The sequence below is a fragment of the Protopterus annectens genome, chromosome 7.part0, assembly GCF_019279795.1.
Source record: "Protopterus annectens isolate FY-2018-M chromosome 7.part0, PAN1.0, whole genome shotgun sequence".
Taxonomy (NCBI): domain Eukaryota; kingdom Metazoa; phylum Chordata; order Ceratodontiformes; family Protopteridae; genus Protopterus; species Protopterus annectens.
In genome coordinates, this window is record NC_056739.1 from 959,577,184 (window position 1) to 959,602,077 (window position 24,894).

Below are 24,894 nucleotides of genomic sequence, written 5' to 3' on the forward strand. Positions count from 1 at the left end.
CTCCATACCCTGACAAGAGGAACAAACATTCCAGATCTGGTCCACAGCAAAATGTCAAACAGATGCACTGCTGCAACTGTTGGACCCTCATTAGTTAAAACTGACCACAAATCAGTCATCTTTGAGCTGACGCTAATACCAGAACTCAAAAAAGGTGAAATCAGACTAAAAAACTTCACCAAGACAAACTATGCCCTCCTAGATGAAGGTATAAATGCATTCAAGGCCCCACCCCAAGCTGAAAATGGTAACTATGCCAAAGCTTACACTAAAGCCCTATAAAGTCACTTGCATAAGTGTGTAAACTCAGCTGTACCAGATGGAATCAAAGCCAGAGCCGCAAGTAAAATCAAGCTACCATGGAGGACTTCCAACATCAACAAACTCTAAATGCAAAAAATTGCTGTCCAAGAAAACAAAGACAAGGACCCAACAATGCAAAGGCACCCTCCTCAGCTTTAACAGGCAAAAAGAAAACTTGTCAAATCGTCCAAGAGCTCCTTTGAGAGAAACCTAGCAAGTACTGCCAAGGACGAACATAAGGCCTTTTACAACTATGTACGTAACCTAAAGAGTAGGACCCAAGCATGTGCAGAACTGGTGGCCAATGGTATCACACACACTGACCCCACAGAGATAGTGAACGTGCTAGTGGATAGGTTTGGTGAAAATAGTATGCCCTTATCACCTCCTAACTTACAACAAACTCTCCCCCAAACTCCCCTCACCTTTCATATCTGAAGAACAGGTCCTCAAAGCCCTGCCCAAGGCAAAGAACATGGCCTGTGACCAGATGACATCCCAGGCTGTCTTCTAAACAAGCTAAAACATGAACTAGCATCACCACTAAGTACACTTTTCAATCATAGCCTAACCACAGGCTTTGTTCCTGCAGAATGGAGAACAGCTACAGTTACTCCTCTCCACAAAGGTGACCTAGCAACAGACCCGGGAAGTTACAGACCCATAAGACTCACCAGCCTCATCTGTAAGGCCATGGAGTGTATCATTATGGACCTCATAAATAAAGACATAGGTGACCTCCAAACCCTGGACCCTACCCAATTTGGCTTTGTGAAGGGCAGATCCTGCCTCTTATAGTTGGTGGATTTCTTTGAAAGTGTGACCAAGGCCATTGATGAGGGCAGATCTGTCCACACAGCATACCTCAACTTGGCAAAGGCTTTAGACACAATCCCACATTCAGGCATTACTGATAAACTTAGCAAAATTAATGTAAACCCCTTCGTTGTAAGATGAGATGCCAATTGGCTCACAAACTGGATACACACTATCAAAGTGGGTGACTTCATATCAACCAGCAGACCTGTTACCAGTGGGGTACCACAAGGGTCAGTGCTGGGCCCCCTACTGTTTGGTATATACTTCTTACTTTTCAGAAGTTCAGGTCAAAACAAAAGGGTTGTGGCTGACCAAGTTTGCAGACGACTGCAAACTAGGTGCAATCATTTCCCAAATTATGTCAGTATACTCCAGGAGGGTCTCACACACACAAATGACTGGTGTATTAGTCATGGTCTTAGACTGAATGCAAAGAAATACGTCATCATTCCCTTTGGCACAAACAATGTCCCGTTGCACTATTAAATCAATAACAGTACCCTAAGTACCCATGAAGTGGTAAGGGACCTGGGATCACAGGTTGACTGCAGCCTTAACTTCGACCAGCATGTGTCTACCATTGTAAGGAAAGCTTTCTACGTAGCTCACTTAATTAGTAAAGGCATTGGCTTGAGAGCAAAAGAAGTTATAACCCCCTATACTCAGCACTTATCCAGTCCATAATTGAGTAAAACGCCCCATTCGATATGTACCATACTAAGGATCTACAGCAATTTGAGAGACCTCAGTTTTCTAACAAAGAAGATCAAGGGCCTCCAGCATGTGTCTTACACAGAACAACTAAAATCCCTGTCACTGTACTCCGTATCTTATAGACTTCTTACAGGAGGCTTATGCCTGGCCTACAGAGCAACCCAATACCCAAACGTAATGAACTTACTGCATATCCTTAAATCAAATGGGTCTAGGGCAACCTGTTCCTGCAACTTAAATATGGCCTGCAACTTAAATAGGACATGCTGGTGAGGCAGATTTATCTCCCAGTGACTGCCATGTGTTTGGAACAAGCTACCAATTCATGAGAAACAGAGCACCTCTATGACACTGTTCAAGATGAACCTGGATGAGTGAATGGGGCAGCATAAATTCTTACCAGGGATAGCACCTACAACCCTTCTGGACATGGACAGTCATCACTAATTGCAGTCTTTGGTACTGACTAGTACCTTCTATGATGCTAAGTGTTTGCTGCAGGGCTGTTGTGGCACCTTGCCTCCCTCCTTTGAACTGATGAGCAAAAAAAAAAAAAAAGTAGGTACATTTTATGCCACACTACCACACATGGTGCACTTCGGGGCTTTAATTCTGCCCAGAAATGCAAAAATGGCATTTATTTACAAATGCTGGTATATACTCAAGACAGAAATGAAACAAGTATATCCTAATCAGCCAAAGGACTTGAAGCACCGATCAAAGTAACAGGAAAAAACAGCAAAAAGTCCACCCTAGAATGGATTTTAATGCAGTAGCACAACAGCAAACAAAGCTTTCGAGTAAAACTCTTCTTCAGTGTTTGATAAAAACCCCACAAGCTGCATACATTTATATACAGCTCTACATAGTAACACAGCCAATCAACAATAAACAACACTAATAGTACTTATTCATTTAAAGTGCCTCTATATCTTATGACAATTGCTATAACTAAAACCTATGCATATACAATATATATATATATATATATATATATATATATATATATATATATGTATGTATATATATATATATATATATATATATATATATGTATATATACTAACTACATATATATGTCTAATATATATATATATATATATATATATATATATATATATATACATATAAAATAATGAATAATAACATATTATATCAGATCATGTTTGTCCTTTAAAATAAGTTTTATACTATTACTAATATTTAACCCAGGTGGATTGTCCGCTCCAAAATAATTTATCCACTTGTACTCAGCCAACTTAGTTTTATTTATTAAATCACCCCCATTTTTGTTCACCTTTACTACTTGCAGAATTCTAAACAAAAATGTAAGCTCTATTCCTAATAATGCTACATCTTAGCCACAGCATTAGCAGGAATATTCCTACGAATATCCGAGCAGTGTCTACTTATTCTCTCTTTCAGGTTTTTATTCATTTTGCCAATATAAAAACTCTGCCAGCAGGCGCAGTTGACATTTTCTGTATTGCAAGTGCCTGAAGCCCTAAACTCCAATATCTTCTGACTAAGTGGGTGCATGAAACAAATATCCATATTAATGTCTCTACAATGTGCACAATTATAACATGGTTTAGTAACAAACGTCTTGATGGAAATATGCACTGTATTATTACCCTTCATGTCTTTATAACATAAATATTGTTTTAAATTTTTTTCTTTCTTAAAAGAAAAATGGGGCGATGTTCCTACTACCTCTGTCACTTCCTGGCTAGACATCAAAATAGTCCATTTCTTTTTAATAATTTGTTAAACTAATTTTCTGTGTCAGTTATATTTCATCATGTAATTTACTCTACTTGAAGTTTCATTTATATGTGTACAGTTCTCTAAACTATCAGCCCTTCCTGATAAATATGGTTTAGCCACATCCTTCCTTAATTCACCAACTTCTTCTTTTATTTCTTCTGTCATGGTTCTATTATATCACCTCTCCATAAAATTATTAGCTATCACCTCCATTTCTATGTTAAACGTCTGATCTTTCATATTAAGCCTACTAGCTCTCATAAATTGGCCTTTTACCACCCCTTTAAAATGTGCCTGGGATGTAAACTTTGTGAATGCAGATATGTAACTGTTGGTACAGCTTTCCTGTGAATTCTAGAATTAAAGCAGACATCCTTCCTGGAAATCACTATATCTAGAAAGTTAATTTCCTTATATGAAGTAGTAACTTCAAATCTTAAAAAATCTGTAGCGGAATGTAAAAATTCTATGAACAGGGTTAACTCATCTCTTGTACCTTTCCATAACAAGAACACATCATCCACAAATCTCTTAAAAAATACAAGGTGATCATTCCTATAACTTGTTCCTGTGTCAGAGAATATATATTTCTCCTCCCATCTAGCCAAAACTAAATTGCATAAGTGTTTGCTGTTGGTGTACCCATTGCCACCCCCAGACATTGATGGTAATAATCATCATTAAACATGAATACATTATTATTAAAAGCAATAGTCTAACATAGCACAAAACAGATTCACTTTTACTACATCATAGGCCTTATGTATAGTCAGATATTCACATATAGATTCAGCCCCATATTCATTGGGGATAACTGTGAACATTGACCTAACGTAACTAAAAGAATATTAAAGCATACATTTTTTAATGACCATTCATTTAAAGTTTGCAAAAAATCATGACTATCTTTAATAAAGCTCTGACAACCTTTCAATAAAGGGGATAACTGCTTATCTACATATTTAGAAACAGCCATCATAGCCCATTTTTTACCTGACATAATCGGTCGTATTGTATCGGTGTATCGGTGGTTTTGTAAGATTTTTGTGAATCTTGGGTAACCCGTAAATAAAGGGTGTAATGGGATTGGCCATATACAAATAACTATACGTTTGATGTGTAATAATACCATCCATCAATATTTCATAGAGAAAGGTTTTAACCCTCATAATAGTATCATATAAAAACGTTTGATCAACTTTCACAAAAGTAGAGGCATCAGATAAAAATTCATACATCCATTCATTATACTGCGCGGTATCCATCAAAACAATCTTGCCCCCTTTATCTGCAGATTTTATAATTATATCTTCATTTGAACACAAAGTAAACAAAGCTTCCCTTTCTTCAGTGTTAAGGTTAAAAAATCTATCACCCTTTTGATCTGAAAAATAAAGCTCATATAATTCTTGTTCACACATACTGACAAAAGCTTTGACTGTAGGTGTATTACAATGTGCAAATGTACTAGATCGTTTTAATACAGTACCATGCTGAGAATAATTTTTATATAATAATTTCAAATTAATATTTCTTGCAAACAGCCTTAACTCTGTCAGCATTTCGTTTAAATCCCCTGCTACTGAGGGTACAAATGTCAGACCTTTACTCAACAATTTTAATTGTGGTACACTCAATATAATGCTTGATAAATTATGCAAATTCATTATTAATACGTTTAAATCCTCATTTTCTTGCTTTTCAAGTCCTGGCCTACCTTGGCATTCTTGTATTTCTTGTGTTCATCTTCATGGTTTCTTGTGCGTTTTCGACTGCTGCTGTGACCTCTGACTTTATTTATAATTTATAATTATTTTAGAGCAGACCATCCACCTGGGTTAAATATTAGTAATGGAATAAAACCTATGTTAAAGGGCAGACATGTTCTGATATAATATGTTATTATTCATTATTTTATATATATTTTTTAGACACACATACACACACACACACACACACATATATATATATATATATATATATATATATATATATATATATATATATGTATTTAGTATATATATTGCATATGCATAGGTTTTAGTTATAGTAATTGTTATAAGATATAGGGGTACTTTAAATGAATAAGTACTCTTAGTATTATCTACTGAAGACCCATCAGTGAATGTCGATCATGCCCCCTAACACTTTACCATATTTTTTCCCTTTTCAGCAACCATATTGTATTTATTTTGGTCACTGAATCTTTTGTGTAACTGATATTAGATTTGTCATGGCTCATTACTGGTTTGTTCAGCTTTTTCATTTTTTTGAATCTAAAGTAACTGCCATTACACAAATAATTTAAACAATTCGTATCATTCTTACTGTTATATATGACAGCATTATAATCTATCATGTCACTCTCTGAAGTGTAACAGTTCCACAGTCCCTCCGCTGTTGCTGTACTTTCTGCATTACTACTGCTTCTGTTCTGTAACAGCAAAAATGAGCCTTTGTCAGGCCTAACACCACAGTGTTTGATTCAGAGATATGGTAATGAGCTGCTGATGAGGGTTTTCTTTCCTTGGCTTTAGCATGTCTATGAATCAGAGATTCTCTACATCACCGTAATTGACCAGACTGCATTGGCGATCTAGTGTAAGTGGAAAGGATCCTTCTGAATCGTACCCACAGTGAAACACCTGCAGTTTTGCCACTGATTTTACAAATGATCTGAAATTCTTCATGTCTAAGTGCCTTGTAATGCCATTGGGTTTCTGGCCATGCAAAGTGGAAGTTAATGGTTTTCCTGAAGATGCAAATAACTTTTACAGAGTTCTGCTGTAAATGTGGCTTTTTTTTCTGTTGCTCTCCAGATAACATTTCTGTGAAATCCTAGGCTCACAACAATGTACACAAATACTAAATCCCTGTTTCTATCATGACCTTTAACCTTTGTAAAAAAAGTTGCATTGTTTGTCATTGTGTACTTTTTAGATATTTTTCTATTTAGGTTTTTGTTACCTTGTAGATTTCATTTTGCCACATTTTGAATAGCAGGTTGGGGGGCATTTTCATAGGTAAAGCCTTATTTTGTGATAAATGCTGGGTACAGAGTCAGGTTGTGCAAAATGGTTTAACATTGTTATCACAAAGGGTACTTCACAAATTAATTAGGCTTTAACCTAGTACAGGCAGTAGTTCCTGCTGCTTATCCCTTGCATTATGTTTTTACTATTCTGACTCGGAACTGTAGCATGGACAAGCTGTTTTAACCATTTTATGTGGTACGTCTTTATTTAGGATGGTTATTCAGGTTTGGCACATTTAACCAACCACATTAGCTAATATTGTCTTCTCTGATCATAGTCATGAAGTTTGTCTGTGATTTACAATAAAGGATTAAGGCTGCGAGCTACTTGTAAGCTGCTTCAGCAGTTCAGAGTTTGATTACCTCAGCCTTCAATTACCTACTGTGTGACTGAGCAAACCACTTAAATCTGACAGTAATCCTAGGCCAAGTCTGGAAAAGGTCTTTGCAGATCAGTCCTGTACCTCAGTTTATAAATAAAACTTTCTGTAAAACATGCTATTTTAATTTATTAAAATCTTGAAGAAACAATGTAGTGTTTATCTTCTATTTTTTCAACTGCGAGTAGAGCTTTTCAGTAATTTAGATGAAAGTTATATTCACTAGAGATCATACACTTCTTATGTATTTAATAACAACAGAATGTTTTTGTATCTTGTCCACTGCAGAAAGGTTTGCATGTCATGCCGCTGTAACCATGAGGATCACATCTCAGGTTCTGATGCAGAAGATGATCGGAAGATTGGTCGTTTATTGGGAGATTCAGCATATTCTAACCTTACAGCCAGGGTGAAGGGCGGAAATGGAGCTCGAATTTACAAAAGAAATCGGATGATTATTACCAATCCAATTGTTTCTCGGAAGGATCCAACTTTTGACACAGTAACATATGAGTGGGCACCACCTGGACTAACTCAGAAATTGGTAAGATCAGATCTACTGATAGCAGGCATTAGCTATCACTACAGAATGGGTTAAGTGACACAGGTGGCGAAAACTAACCTGAAGGACAAAAGTTGTACACCTTTTTGGTAGTCCTGTATGACAGCTATGATTATTTTTACTTATTTTATACCTCCTTCTTTTGCCAGTTATCTGACTCTCTAGTTACTACTGCTGTCCATTATTTCACCTCTTATATTTTCATTTTACAATTTGAAAGATGGGCAAGGAAGAGACAGTAGCACAGTGAGTCAGGTGTGGGGCATGTTCTTTAAAATTCCTTCCCTCATGCTTAGCTGTTGACTTCTCAAGACTATCATAACAGAGGGTTCTGGATTCAAGAAATGGATTAGTAGACTGGAAAATCCATGAAGGCATGAGTCATGTGAAGAAATTAGGAAACTGAAAAAAGTGACTAAGTAGAATGTGGTTAAATAGCAGTGAAACAGATAGTTGAGAAGAAAATAGAAATGAGGAAGGAGTCCACCTAGGCATTCCTAGACTTAGAGAAAGCATATTACAAGGTACCAAGAAGGCTGATTTGAGAAGTTCTTTGATGGACTGAAGGTCCAGAAACACTGGCAGAATTAGTACAGGTTATATACAAGGGCACAAGGACACAGGTGTGAACAGTGGTCAGACACTGAGAGGGGCTCCCATTGGGAACAAATGGACATCAGGGTTTGGTTCTGAGCTCACTGTTGTTCACACTGGTAAAGGAGTAGACTAGCAAACCGGTCACAAGGGACAGATCGACAAAGATGCTGCATGCGGATGTGTCTTCACAAGCTGACTATAAACAAGAATTTCAGCAAAGAATAGAGGAATGGGATGCAATACTGAAGGCACATGGTTTGAAACTACCTAGAGGTAAAACAGTTGTAATGGGAGCAAATGGAAGAATCAGAAAAATATGAAAATTGGGATAGAAAGGAAATAGTAGAAAATGTTAAACAGCTTCAAGTATCTGGAAAGAGGAGGTAGATGAGGAGAAGGGAAGTCAAAGCTCGAATAAGAGGGGCTGCAGGCAACTGGCACAAGGTTTCAATGGTAGTTTGTGACAGAAGAATGCCAAAGAAGCTGATAAGCAAATTGTACAAAACATTGGTGTAACCACTACCACTGTATGATACAGGAATCTTGGCAGTGAAGGCAGAGAAGATGAGGAAGCTGGTGGTGATGGAGTTGATGCAATCCTGGTGGAAGGATGCACACTGTGGGACAGATGAAGAAATGAGAACATCAGAGCAGAAGCACAAGTAGTTCTAAATGCAGAGTAGGTCAAAGAGTACAGATTACAGGGGGTGCAGGTACATGTTCAGGAAAGCAGAAGACAATCGAGTGAAGAAAAGCTGGGACAGACCTGAAGAAGGCAAGCGGAACTGAGGACATCAAGCAAAGAGATGGATGGATTATGTGAGAGAAGACCTGTGACAGTCAGGTATGACTGTCAATGAAGACAGGAGAGTGACAGTAAACCAAGACAGATGGAGACAGTTCACATGACACCCCGACCCCATGTAGAAAATTGGAAAAATGGGGATGATGGTGATGATGATGATTACAGACTTTGAGTGGGCATATCTGTCTTGTTTACCATTCCATTAGAGACCTGATTGCCCTGGACTGCCAGTATCTCTGCAGCTCAAATACTGTCACCAGTACTAGAACCAGGTACTTAAATCTTCAGCAACAGATACATAAAACATGGTAGTGGGACAGGTTTTACAAAGTGCTTCCCAAACCTATGGAATAAAGTCACTCTCCAGTTAAGTTGTATGACTCACTATCTTCCTTTAAACATAACCCAGATGATTGGATGGATACCATTGATAGTATGGTCCTCCTGCACAAAGGAGGCTCAACATGTGGGAGGGGACTGACAAGGGAGTCATGAGACTGTGACCTTGGAATATCTGTGACCTTTTGAAGTGCGTGATGGATTTACAGAATAGAAAATGTGGTAAGTTAGTGCTTTCTGGTAGCATTTGTGAGCTGTTTCACTAAAGACTTAAAAACTGGTGAAAGTGGGAACAATACTGAAAGCTTATCCCTTCTTTTTTAGTTGTCTTTTCATGTTACCTTCCTGATAACAAACTATGTTACATTTAGATGGAGTGACTGTTCTTTCCCATGTGGGTAATAAACTGTCAGGGTACACAAAGTGTGGTGGCTTTGTCAGGATATGTTTTACTGAATGTAAACACAGGGGAGTATTTAACAGAAGCAGGCTCAGGCTTGCCTTAGTTACTTGCAGAATGCTGTTCTCTGTCTGCGGTTCCCTTTAATGTTTATGGGGGAAAGGGTCAGGTCCAGATTTATAGTGGTAAGCTGTGGAATGCATCACAGGACACATATGAGTATAATCACCTCTCTGTTGTGTAGCTACAAGGTTTCTAATAACTCTTGGCATTTCCAATTTTATCCTAACATCTCACCCATCTGGAATGGCTGTGTGCTGTATTTGATGTTTGTCTTTCACAAGTGCTCAGAGGCAGACTAGGTCACTAGCTAGGGGATTAAGACAACAATAAAGGCATGATTCCAAATACCAGGATTTACGGACAGAAGTGATGATTCCAAATACCAGGATGTACGGACAGAAGTGATGATTCCAAATACCAGGATGTACGGACAGAAGTGATGAGCTGTTTCTGCCATAGCACCATACAGACCTTGTGCTGAGATTTAGATATCTGAACAGTTTAACAATACAAAGTGAGAACTTTTTAATAGTAGCAGCTACTTATTTCTGTAAATGCCATGCTGTAAGGTGAGAATATTAGCCAGGGCTTCACACGAAATTCTTACTGTAAAAATAAGATAATGCTAACCTTGTGTAAGGAAATATGATATTTACAGATGGTGGTGCCATTTACTCTTAAACACAAACTATTTTACTGGTGGCGGCTGTTTTCTGACAATTGTCTTCATTTGCTACATCCATATGTTTAGAAATTATATTACAGTGCACAACAGTTAACCCTTTGTCTGACAAATGCAATCTGAAATACCACGGTTCTGTGATAACAGCTGTAATTTTTGCAGGGCAGTCAGTGTGAGATAGAACGGTATATTCCGAATAATATATGGTCTGCTTTATTTATTTACTGATGTCTGGTAACTGAATAGGTAGATTAAAGCATGAAGGACCTTTTTGAGACATGACTCAGACATTCAGCAAAAAGGTTTTAAATACAACAAATTATACCATAGATGCCTATCATCAGTGCAGAGGGAGAACACAGATAACCCATGTCATTTAGTAGTGCAACCAGTTGTGCCATAACACAGAAGATTTGTACAAGCATAAAGAGAGGCAGAGAGAAAGAGAGAACACCCTCTGCAGAATTATAGGATGTCAAGCAGCAGGCATTGTAATATAATAAACAGTAAAAAAAGTTGCATTATGCAATCAGAAGCCAGTCTGGGACATGGTGTTATGTCCTTGCTTATTGTTACTGTACCTCTTCCCGGGAAGAAAATATAAGGATACAGACATCTGCAGTACTTAGAACTCCAGATGAGATACTAAGTAATTGTCAGTAGAAGGTAGTCTAAATTGTTATGGTAGACATATGGGAGTGGTCAGTCTTGGATACATAGTTTCCCCTTAATCAGAGATATACATCGGGCAGATGGCAGTCTTGGAAATTCTCCTAGTTGATTGTCTACCCAACCAGAATTAAGGACCGAAGAAGAAAGAAAGGGAAAAAACTCTTTAGCTCTTTTCTTCAACAAATTTCAGTTAAGTAGCAAACAGCTCTAAAAGAATAATACAGTTCCAAACAAAGACACACTGCAGAGATCTCTAGCAGAGAGCTATACAGTTCCAGATGTGCTGCGAATTACTGTAGCTAAGAGCTATGCAGGTCCAAATGCACTGCAGAGTACTGCAGCAAGGAGCTGTCCAGTGCCAAACGCACTGCCACATACTGTAGCAAGAAGCTGTACAACTCCAAAAATACAGCAGAGTACTGCAACAAGGAGCTATATAGTTCCAAAGACACTAAAGAGTATTGCAGCAAGGAGGTATACAGTTCTAAAAGTGCTACAGAGTATTGTAGCAAGGTACTAACTATTCCAAACCACTGCCAAGTATTATAGCAAGCAACTATACAGTTCCATAAATACCACAGAGTACTGTAAGAAGGAGCTACCCAGTTCCAAAAGTACTGCAGAGTATTGTAGCAATGAGCTGTACAGTCCCAAAAGTGCTGCAGATTATTGTAGCAAGAAGCTGTACAGTTCCAAACCCACTGCAGAGTACTGTAGCAAGGGGCTATACAGTTCCAAACACACTTTAGAGTACTGTAACAAGGAGTTATATAGTTTCCAAGACACTAACGACTATTGTACCAAGGAGCAATACAGTTCCAAAAGGGCTGCAGAGGATTGTAGCAAGGAGTTATACAGTTCAAAAAATACTGCAGAGTATTGTAGCAAGGAGCTGTACAGTTCCAAACCCACTGCAGAGTACTGTAGCAAGGAGCTGTACAGTTCCAAACCCACTGCAAAGTACTGTAGCAAGGAGCTATACAGTTTCAAACACACTGTAGAGTACTGGAACAAGGAGTTATATAGTTCCCAAGACACTAACGAGTATTGTAGCAAGGAGCTGTACAGTTCCAAAAGTGCTGCAGAGGATTGTAGCAAAGAGCTATACAGTTCCAAAAATACTGCAGAGTTTTGTAGCAAGGAGCTGTACAGTCCCAAAAGTACTGCAGAGTATTGTAGCAAGGAGGTGTATAGTTCCAAACACACTGCAGAGTACTGTGGCAAGGAGCTGTACATTTCCAAACACACTGCAGAGTAATCTAGTAAGGATCTATACAGTACAGAGCATACTGCAGAGTGTGCTAGCAAGGAGCTGTATAGTATCAAGCATGTTGCAGAGTACTGTAGCAAGGAGCTATACAGTTTGCAAGGCAAAAGACACTACAGACAACCTTTGAAATAATTTAAGCATCTGTAACTGAGATCACAACTGCTTAAACGATTACCAATCAATACTTACTGCTTGCATGCTGATAAACATTTGCACTTAGCACCAGCAATTGCATCACTGACTTACAGAGACTGATCGGCACCTCTCCTAGAGTGCCAATCCTGCCCTCCAACAGCTTGTACATTGGGCAGGTGCTTCCTTTGCTCTGCCCCGGGTAAGGCTTTACACTTTATTATAATCCTACAGGTATGATATAATACATTGGATTTAGGTTGTAGCAGTGCAATAGCGTTCTTAATTTTAATTAACTCACATTGTTTCATGTCCAGTGAGATAGGTGGTAAGATATTGATATGCAGCTTGAATAACCATAGATATGACTAATTGATTAAAACAGAAAGGAAACACTATTGCCATTATTATATCTGTCAGCATTGACTAAAATATGTTATGCTGTTTTTGCACCCTTTTTTGTGATGCCAAGGAAACAAGGCATTTAGTCTCACACTTTTGGAGTAGCACATTCATGAATATCCCTCCAGCAGACATGCAGCACTGCGTAACAGAGCCAGAAATAATTTGGTACATTATTATTCTGATGGTGAAGCTCTACCAAGCGCAAAAGCAAGGGGACATAACAGAAACACAGTGACAACATATGCTCTGCTCTCTAACTTAAATCAGGGTTAAGAGAGAATGACTGAATTATACTAGAACAGGAACACTTTATGTGCATGTACTGTACCTATTCAGGCCAAAGAACAAGGAATCCTGTGCAGTATGAAAGCTTACATTGGACATCAGTTTATCATAATGTATTTGAATTTATACAACACATCAGGGAAGGCAAAGCAGTTAAATACTGACTTGTAAAGTGGGAATACACAGAGCATTTCATATGTTGAAATGCTGAGAAAACTGTTCAGTAAGGCCAGGTACTGGTTCCAATGAGCAGATATCTAGACATTAATTTCATATGCACTGAGGAACAAGGAAAGCAGTAGCACCAAATAACCTTATGAGAATTTGCCCTAAGAAATGAAAGCTGTGTAATATATAAAGTGCAACAAAACAGTACTGAACATGTCATATAGTATCTGCCAAATGTAAGTTAATAATTTACTCTAGTGGTGACTTGATACTTCTGTGTATCCATTTTGTAATAGAGTATTAAAGTCATCTCAGTATGGAACCATAAAATGACAGCATTATGGAAGTTTTATCAGATTATCGGGATGTTATAAGAACATGGCACATAAATTACATGGCCAGTTACCTTCAGGAGCATTCTAATTTCAGAGGAACACCAAAGCATTCCTAGATTATATGACACAGCACGCTTCTTGCTTTATTCCATTCACTGGCCTTTGCTGAGAGGGAGAAGGTGAAATTTAACATTTAGAGCAGATGTATTTATTTATTTATTTACTTACTTATGGAATATGATACGTATTTGGAGAGAACATTAAAGTACGGAAAACAAAAGAAATCTGAGTCATTCAGCTTACAAGTGATAAACTGTATTTGTTGGATGCTTCTTACTTTTTCAACCATATAATTACTAAATGCTATTTAACTTGACACCAAAGTAATTGCTACATGTTTAAGTAACCTATTCCATTTGGACCTAGTCTTTTGGGCAGAAGTGGCTTATTGTTTTGTCACAGTAGTTTGCCTTGTCTCTTAATGTTTTTTTAGACTTCATTTGAATATTTAGAAGTTCTTTTCAGTCATGTTTATTTTGACACTGTAAACTGTACATTTTTTAAATTGTGCTTTATTAAGCACAAATGTAAATATGAAACACAAGTATTAGTAAAATTCTATGGTGAACTTTAACTAATAATGATGAGATTGGAAAAAGTAGCTTAAGAGAAGGTTGAAAAATAGCATGATAAGAAATATGAATTAAAGAGGATTATCCCAAACATAGGGAAAGACATTCCAACAGTCTTGAACATGTTGTTGGATGCCCCATTATGAGATCCCACCTTGGCTAACCTGGATTCATAAATAAACATTCAGGAAATGATATTATCAGGTAACATTTTCTAGTACATAAAGATGTTTCTCTGTTTTGTGAAACAATGGCTTATCGTACCCAGTTATAATGGGGATTGGAAACTACTTTGAAATATGTATGCTAAGCATTACATACAAGTGTTATGGCATTTTTATCTAAAGGAAATTCCAAAACCACATCTGATTAGGGAAAAATAAGAGGTTGGTAGAGCCTGTCTTTTTTAGACAAGCTAGTAGAGATAGACCTCAACTGAAGTCACTGCCACCTTCTACATCTTCCTGTTCTCTATCCTGGGTAATTCAATGTACTTTAAAAAGGAGTTTGTGTATGGTAAGAACAGATCCCCATGAATAAAATGGAGATACCTCAACCACCCACCTTCCCCTCTCTAACTTGTTTTTAATCCCTTTGCTTTATCTTTCTTCTCCTTCTCACGGAGTCTTTAATATGAAATTCCTCTCTGTCACCAGATCTGTGTACCTGATGTCATGTCTGTACTTCATGTTTAGCTTGCATAGCATAGCTGAACTGTTGATAGATTTTATTATGTTCGAATTCAGTACTCATATGGTATTTAGTCATTAACCTTTGACTGTTGATTTAGGAGTCAAGGCAGACTTGTCTGTGATTATTGTTCATTGCTTTATGAACTGCTTTTTAATTTAACAACATTTTCAGTACTTTACTTATGCCTATTCATTGGCTTTTGCCCTGTTGAGTTATGTTTATGCTATTTCAGATTCAGTGTGTATTTATTGGGTATTGCTTTTGTTAATTGAATCCCATTTTCATACCTGCATTCTTATTGGCTGTGTCGGTATTTAGGTGGCACCCACCAATTGGCCAGCTGCTATCTGTTCCTTTTGTTTGTTGTGCCTATTGCAAGTGTTCATTTGTTGATATTGACCAGCACAAATACATTACACTAATTGTTGGCTACTTTACTTCTGCTGTCTAACTCAGAGTAAGGTTTTACTTCCTGGAGTTGTACTAGTTGTTAATGTTTTCATTGTTAAAGCTATTCATATTACTAGGCTTTACTCCTGATAGTCTCCCCACTGCTGTACCTAATCTAGCCTAAATGATTAATGTACCAAAACTACATAGATGCATAGGAAGGTACTAAGCTATTGGCCCTAAGGCCTATACAAGCCTAGCCAAAAATTTACCCTGGCTTTCGCCACCCAAGAAAATTATTTTCCTGTGCCCCTGTCAAGCAGAACCACAGAAGTGATCCCTGGGATGAATTTCCTATTACCCATCCAATCATCAAGATTTTTCTTGAAGAGTGCTAATGCATGTAGCCTTCTCAGCCAATATATCACCCTACCTATCTGTCAACCACATGTGGAGACACGAGACTGTGAATTCTGTTTCCTAGGTCAGCCTAATCCTCATAGGCATTTTGGGGAGGTATAGCAACTGCCTTATGTTTCCTAATAATCCACTATTATTACATAACAGAAAATACATTTGTTAGAGATGTTTTCATGTACACAGACAGGAGACAAACCCCTCAAATCTTAATAGTAAACATAAGTCCACATATGCTGAGTTAGGCAAAGAACTACCTAACCATTTCAAGACACATAGTAGGACACTACAGCCACATACTCATATAGGTACACTAACATCCATGACTACTACCACTGTCACATTAGCACATATTGTTACAAAGAATCAGCAAGCTCAGAAAGCAGTGTTTTAAGGCAAACAGAGAGTACAGCTAAAATTGATAAATGAAATGGTCTTAGTATTGGTGATTTTATTATCAGACAAGAATGAGTCTGTACTCACCAGACCAGCAAAGAACAGGGTGGTATATCAAGCCTAGGATTAGTGGCATATTCAAGGCCCTTCAAGCCCTGTGACTTCCAAAGTATGAGAATTGCTTTGTCATTGCTCTTGCTGAAGTGAATGATCTGATATGGTATACCTTGCAGGAGATGCAATGCAACGTGTTGGAGCTTTCATTGTTTGTTCTTAATAAGTAGCTATCTTGTGTTAAGTAGTATTCTCTATTCTGCCCTTACCTAGAATAATCTCTAAATACTAATCAGCCACCATTTGCTTCACAGATTGGCTGTGCAAATGGTATCATTTTTGGGGATGCAGTTTGAGACACCACACACACACACACATACACACACACACACACACATACACACACACACACACACACACACACACACACACACACACACACACACACACACACACACATCCCACTAGAAGCAAAAGTACATAAAACACAAGTTAATTTTAATGAATAAAATGGGGAAAAAATCCCATTGGGTGCATGGCCAAGATGGTGAGCAGTTAGCAGCACTGTTTTTAGCTTTGCTTCATTTTAACGTCTGACAAGATTTAAAAAAAAACTCAAATAGAAAGTTTCAAAACATGATTGATTTTATAGTTGAATATCTGCTGAAAGATTTACTAATAAAATAACAAGTATGAAAGTCTTTTGCTTTTTTCTGTCAAGAAAAATAGAAAGAACTAATTGTCTCAGAATGAGTCACTCTGAGCCCGTTGTACAGGACAGTACAGTAACATCAATGAGTTTTCTGTAAAGACAGATACATTAGAAAGCAAAATGGACAGTTGTAAAGAATGTAAAAAACAAGTTGAAGTGCTGAGTGAATCTCTTAAACAACAATCATCACAAATCTCGAGTAAAGAAGAGGCAGTGTCTGATTTTGATGGAAGATTACTTGAAAATGAGAACAACACTGAATTTCTTCTGAAACAAAACAACTTTTTCCAGGAAAAAATATAAGACATAGATAACAGATCTAGAGGGAGTAACATCAGGATTTATTGGATTCCTGAAAAAGAAGAGGGAGACAGTATGATTCGATTCCTTAATAGCTGGTTGCCTAAAAATTTGAACCTGCCTGAAGCTTTTTCCTTTGGCATCAAAAGGGCTCATAGACCACTTTCCAACTCATCTTAAAAAAAAAAGCCACCTTCTCCAAGGTCAGTGATGGTAAGATTTTTCTCATGTCAGGATAAGGATTTTGTCTTAAAAGCTGCATGGACCAATTATCCAGTTAAAATGAAAGAACATTCTATAAGATTTGACAATGATTATTCAACATTAGTGATGTAAAGGAGAAAAACATGTGTGCCACTTCTTAAAAGCTTAAAGAAAAACAATATTAAAGCACACATCTTGTTTCCAGCAAAGGTAAGGATTCACCTTCCAGAAGGAAAGAAGATTTTTAACACCTTAGAAGATGCAATGGATTTTATACAGAAAAATAAAATCCTAGAAAAAACAGAAGAAATGGACTGGAATCTATCAACTTCTTTGAAGAGTTATGCAACAAGAGATGGATGGTTAATAAACGACAAAAAAAGTGAAAAACTGAAGAAAAAATGAAAATCAATGTATTTCATGGTTATAAATTCTTATTAATTTAAAGAACTGCTTGAATACTTATGAACAGGTGCTAAATATTTCTGTTTGCAAGATAAATAATTTCTTTCTTTCTTTCCCTACCTAAAATGGTTACTAGTTCCATTTTTTTAAATGTTAGAGTTTGATTCTTTTAGCTGTGTATGAGATTAAAGCCACTTATTTTCATTTAAAGTTTAAAAGGTTAAACTATTAATTTTATTAAAAAGTAATCTTTATTATAATGAAACTTATGTTAGATTGCGCAATTTCTGATATCTTGGCATAACTGAGTATATATATATATATATATATATATATATATATATATATATATATATATAAAATACAAGATGTGACAAATTACACCAAAGAGGTATGTTAAGTTACATTCTGGGTTCTTCAAATGGTCCAGTAGTGTGCTACTGATAGTGTATTTCACATACAACAGCACCCAGGAAAGACATGCTATGTTATAAACAAAGTATAATCTGTATAGCTTTTTACTCATGTCAATGTTATTACTGGAATGGTATCAAATAATTAGAGTAACATTCACACTTTTACAAGTTAAACCTGGATCACACATAACTGTAATTTTTTTAATGCAACTTTATATGCTATGTCTCCTTTAAAAACATTACAGTTTGCTTTATATTAAATATCTCATACAAACAGTTCTTGCTGAATCATTAAATGCAATTTCTTTGAGTGCATTGGCTTTTTTGTGGTTAGGATACTTTGTGATGTTTTTGTTTTGTTTTTTTGTGGTTTGGAGCAGTTTGAGGGATTGATGTGTGGTGTGGACATGGCTTGAATTAACTTCCAGGTGTTTTTTCATGAAATGTAACTGATGGACTGTTTGTTTTCAAAACCCTGTAACATGAAAATCAGCTTGAAAACAACTTAGAGTCATGAGTACTTTTGTGATGCTGTGGGAGTTCTGAAAATTCAAAGAACTGTCCAGGTTACTTCTTCCTAATAGTAAATAATCATAATATTTTGGATCATATGCTAAGATGTCAAAGAATACAAGCTAGATAATAAGCAAAAGACAGTGAATTGCATTGTAAACTACTGCCAGTTATTACATAGTTCTGAATGCTTGTTACTGATAGTATGCTTGACACGCAATAGTACCCAGGAAAGTTATGCTATGATATAAACAAAGTATAAAATAGTTTCTTGCATATATAAAAGTTATTATTGGAATGTTAGCAAATAATTAGAGTAACATCCACACTTTTACAAGTTAAACCTGGATCACACATAACTTTCATCCTTTTATTGCAAGTTTATATGCTAGGTCTCCTTTAAAAAATGACTGTCTGCTTTTTACTAAACATCACATACAAATAGTGCTTACTGAATCATTAAATGTTATTTATTTAAATACAGTAGCTTTTTAGTGGTTAACATACTTTGGAATGGTTTTTGTTGTATTTTTAGTAGTTTGGAAGGGTTTGAGTTATTTTTGTGTAATGTAGAGGTGGTTTGGATTCACTCATGAACATTTTTTGCATGAATTGTAGCTGACAAAATGTTCATATGCAAGCCCTTGTCATGAGGACCATCTTGAAGCAGCTTAATTAGAGTCATGAGCACTTTTGTGATGCTGCAGGAGTTCTGACATTTTTAAAAACTGTCCAGGTTACTTCTTCCTATCTTAAAGTAAATAATCATAATATTTTGAATCATATGCTAAGATGTAGATGAATATAACTTAGATAATAAACAAAAGACAGTGAATTGCATTCTAAACCATTATCTGTTATTAAATAGTTCTGAATGCTTGCAATATACTAAAAGGACAGTTTATATATTAGGTACTGCGGTGGTGGTGCTGCGGTAGCGTAGTTGCTTCACAGTAAGACGTCCTGTTCGATTCTCAGCTAGAGCGTCTTCTGTGTGGAGACATGCGTGAATGGGCGTACCTTTGCTGAAGGTTGTACGTCAGGGCTGGCAACTTGGTATGTAAAAATCTGCTGCCAATCATTAGCGGACCGGAGTTCCGCTGTGGCGACCCCTAACCATGAAAAGCCGAAAGATACAACAACAACAACAGTTTATATATTAGCCTATAGAAAGACACTTCCAATAAAAAATTAGGATTATGTTTCTCTGTTATTGTCTCTTTTAATAATAACAAAATATAACATTTCAGAACAATTTATTATGGAAACTTTGAATCTTAAAAGGGTAGATTTTTCAGATGTTTGTTCAGATACTGTTAGACATGTAAGGAAAAACTAGGACTGATTCTAACAGTAGTACTAGATTAAAGAGTATCAAATATATAAGGGTAAATATAAATGTTCTATTATATGATATTCTACACTAGGATTATAGCCAAAATATAAAAGGTAGTAATATAGTAATAGTACAAGATCTAGTATACAAACAGAAACAGAAAGATCAGAATAAGTAAATATGTATATAGTTAAAGAATATAAATATCTTTACAAGGGTGGAGGTTGGCATAGTCATTAAGATGCAAAACACCAGGACTTGGTGATGGCTGTAGAATCCAGTATAAAAATCTTTATTCGACTCAAGCATTTTCATGGGTAACCCCACTTCTTCAGATGTCTAATATATTTTAAAAACAACGCTTGGTTTAAATATACACCCTCTTGGAACACATGATTAAAAACAATCAATACATTGTTCTGATATAAACAGTCACTTTCAGTTTAAAGCAACATTGTACAAGGTACATACCACTGGATGAACTAAAACCTAAAAGTATATACATACTCTTCTAAGAGCCTGTTTATAAGAATGTCTAAGTCTTGACTCAAGATTTCATAACATTTAAGTTTACATTCACAAAAAAACATATTATATCTGCACATACTTTCATTTTCCACTTATGTTATTCAAAACACATGCAACACTATAACAGAAAATTAGTCATTTATCATACACGTAATTCCACTATACATCTTACCTAAAAAGCTGCCTAGACTTTAACTTAGGATGCATGGGTATATATTCATTTAATCCATGGCCTCTATCATCCCTTAATCTTACTATCCACTTGGCTTCAAGCTCTTCAGTGATGTTCCGTAGATCCCCCCCTTATACTCTCATAGGTTCTCCCTATAACTAAAAATTTAAAGACATGTTCCATGTCATTTTTAATAGTGTGTCTGGCCAGGGCATCCACTTTGTTCTTTTTATGGATAGCATAAATATGTTCAAGTATTCTTTCCTTCAGATACCCGTCTGTCTTCCTTACATAGAAACTACAGCACACTGTGCAATGGGCCAGATAGACTAGATGCTCAGTTTTACAGGTAGCCTTGATAGATAGCAAACTCATATGTCTTTAACTGATTCAGTGTGCCATAGTTTCTATGTAGGGAAGACAGACAGGTCTCTTAAGGAAAGAATCCATAAAAAGAACAAAGTGAAATTTAAATTGAAAGTGACTATTTACATCAGAACAATGTATTGGTTGTTTTTAATCATGTGCCCCAAGAGGGTGTATATTTAAACCAAGTGTTGTTTTTAAAATGTATTAGACATCTGAAGAAGTGGGGTTACCCAAGAATGCGCTTGTGTCGAATAAAGATTTTTATACCAGATTTTACAGCCGTCTCCAAGTCCTGCTGTTTTGCATTTTATCCTGGATTTTTTTTGTGCAGGACAAGTGAGTTCTAAAGTTTTGGTGGCAGTTTTGTGTTTTTTACTTTTAACAATCATTACGATGTTCACCTTATAGGCACATGGTACAGGGTTTGATTCTCACATTGGGTAATTGGCTGGGCTTTGAATGGCACACAAGGGCAATTAGTCTGGTACTAATTTATGAACTTATGGTCCTAATTTATGAACCTATGGTCCTATGAACAACTTTAAACATGGTAAATAAAGTGGAAAAATATATAAATAATCTGACCTATAAATTAATAAATATGAAAATAACAACTGACATCCTGTATACTAGACCAGGGAGAGAATGTCGGGTACATAGAAAGATGCTGATTGTGGAAATTATCAGTTTGGTCAACTTATAATAAAGATTCTTAACATCAGTTTAACTTTTCTTATTCATAATAACTCCTTGATAGGCTTTTTTAAGATGATGCATGCAAATAATATGAAGCACGTTAATATGAATCAGAAGCATGAGCTAAGCGTTGTTAGTCTAATGGAAAGTTTGAGAGGTAGTTTGTTCGTCTTTTTCAACAAACTAGGAATATGTTATTCCATGGTAGAATGTGATGTTTTAGGGTTATATCATTAGGTAATTTTTTATTTGTTTCAAAAGTTGCCCATAGCTAAGGTTACATATTGTTAAATATGTAGTATATAGTAAGTTTTTTACATAAATGTGATTTCATTATGTCTATTTTTTCTCTCTTTTATATATGTCTGATTTTAAATGCATATCTATTAATATTATGTATTAAGTAATCCAGTAATGAGGGGAAGTTTGTTGAAATACTTGCAATTACATAAAGCTCAAATAGTATTTCTACAGGGAACACATTTACTTAAAGATGTAAATAAACTTTTATTAAAGAATTACTTTGGTTTTAGCAGGTTCTAGTTTTTGAGCTAAAAGAAGAGGCACCGTCAATTTATGGAAGAACTCACCAGTAATGCCTAAAATAAAAGATACCTGTGTTGATAAAAATGGTATGTTAAGCATTGCTGTAACTGAGTGGAAAAGAAAACTATATACATTGGTGAACTGTTATTTGATTCCAGTGATTGAAGCTAAAGATGCAAAAACTGTTATACACTATAGCCTATTACATGAAAGGTGAAGTCATAATGGCTGGTGATTTTAATTGTAATTTATCTGACATTGATTCTACTGAAGATAGAAAGCTGAGAATCACATTTTCATTCAAACACTTCACAAATTTTGTAAATTTAATGAGAAGTTTCAATAGTTTCATGTCCATTATCAGACCATAATGGTATAATCTTTAATATTATTTTAAAAACTGATAATTTAATATATCATACCAAATTGCCAGTATGCATTATTAAAATAAAAGGATTCAAGGATTGGTATGCTAAAGAGACAAAAATCTCCTAGAAATAAACATGAATGGTGAAGTATCTGACAATGGGTTTCACTAAAGGCTTATTTAAATGGAAGAGTCACAAGCGGGTATATTAGTAAAACAAGAGAATGGGGCAAAGAATTGAATACACTGCAGGCCAAAATAGACACACTAAAGTTAAATCTAAAACCAAATGACATTATCAGTCAGTCTGAACTAAAAAAAAACGTAAATACAAAATATGTTGAAATTCTAAATAAAAGTTTCAGTAAACCTGGAAAAGGTTAAACTTCAGGAATATTCAGTAAACCTTTAAGATTGCATAAACTTGCTCTTAGATCAAAGAAAGTGAATAAAATAAATCATATCAAAGAAATTAGAACACATCTAAATAATAAAAAAAGAAGAACTGCTATTAAAGATATTCTTGAGAGCTTTAAAATATTTTATGAAAATATAAATAATACAAATAACCTAGATAATGATGATATAGTTGAAACTTTTCTAGGGGAAAATATAAATAATAAAATAACAAGTGAACAAATACAAATGATAGACCATTCACTTTAACGGAAATAAAAGATCAAATAAAAAGTAAACAAAAAAATAAGGCACCAGGTATAGATGGTCTTATACAAGAACTATATAATACTACCGTGTGATGCAGTTAAAATATTAGATAAGGTTTGTAGAGAAATAAAAATAACTGCTGAGGTCTCCCTATCATGGAAATATTCCCTTATATCACCTATTTTAAAACAAGATAAGGACCTACAAAGTGTTCATCATACAGACCCATTTCACTTTTAAATGTGGACTTTAAGATGTTGTTGCCCATTTTAGTTAACATAATTAATCTACATATACCTAAACTAACAATGATCAAACTGGGTTTATTTTAAATAGACAAGTGCAGGATAATATAATAAGAATACATACATTAATAGACTATGCAAATAAAAGTAAAAAAAAAAAACTTTCTATCATTAGTCTCGATTTATATAAGGCTTTTCTGACTCAGTTAATTTGTCATACCTGTTTTAAAACAGTTAAAGTGTATAATTTCTCACCTGAGCTAATTGCATTAATTTCTAAGTTATACAGTTACTCTTGTGCTTATGTTAAAATTGGTTCTTTTCTTTCTAATTCCTTTAAATTACAAATAGGCATAAAACAAGTCTGCCCATCATCACCTTTACTTTTTGCATTAGGAATAGAACACTTTGTTAATAGTATTGGATCCAATAAGAACATTAATGGTATCAACAGAAAAGAAGACTTCAAACTAAACATTCAACTCTTTGCTGATGATATTTTACTAATAATAGGAATAGAGAATTCGTTAGAAAATATAATTAGTTCTGTGAGTCATTTTGAAGAAATGTTGAAATTAAGATTTAATCATAATAAAACAAGTACATTATTAATTAACAAAAACATGCACAAATATTCTAACTTTAATTAGCATTTAGTAATCAAATGAAATACATTGGTATAACTATTATGTATAATAGTAAATAAATGATAAAAACACATTTTCAAAAGGTTGTTGATACAAGTTTAAGTTTAGTCACAAACTGGACCAAATTCTTCTTTACCAAGGAAGAATGACTAATGCTTATTAAGATGGCAATTCTCCCTAAAATATTGTTTGTCTTACAAACTTTAGTAGTTTCTCCACAAAAAAATGATAAAGAATATAAGTTTCCTTTGACTGACAAAAGAAGTTGGGATAATGGTAGAATAGGATTCCCTGATATTCATTTGTATGCTACTTCAACAATTGAAAAGTTATAGCATTATGGATAAATTCATGTTATGATTCAAAATGGAAACAAATACATCACGAAAATATTATTAGTATGTAATAAATATATCACAATGAGTCACAAACAAATAGTCCCCAATAGTTTTATCTGG

The 24,894-nt window shown here is 35.4% G+C and overlaps 1 protein-coding gene across 2 annotated transcripts in view; it reads left to right on the forward strand.

Annotated features, from left to right (window-relative positions):
- Positions 1-24,894, forward strand: part of LMCD1 (LIM and cysteine rich domains 1) — a 385,448-nt gene that overhangs the window by 161,951 nt on the left and 198,603 nt on the right. For both annotated transcript variants that reach the window (XM_044077518.1, XM_044077519.1), the window contains exon 3: positions 7,306-7,561. In XM_044077518.1, coding sequence (XP_043933453.1) covers positions 7,306-7,561 — 256 coding nt within the window. The remainder of the gene's footprint in view (positions 1-7,305; positions 7,562-24,894) is intronic.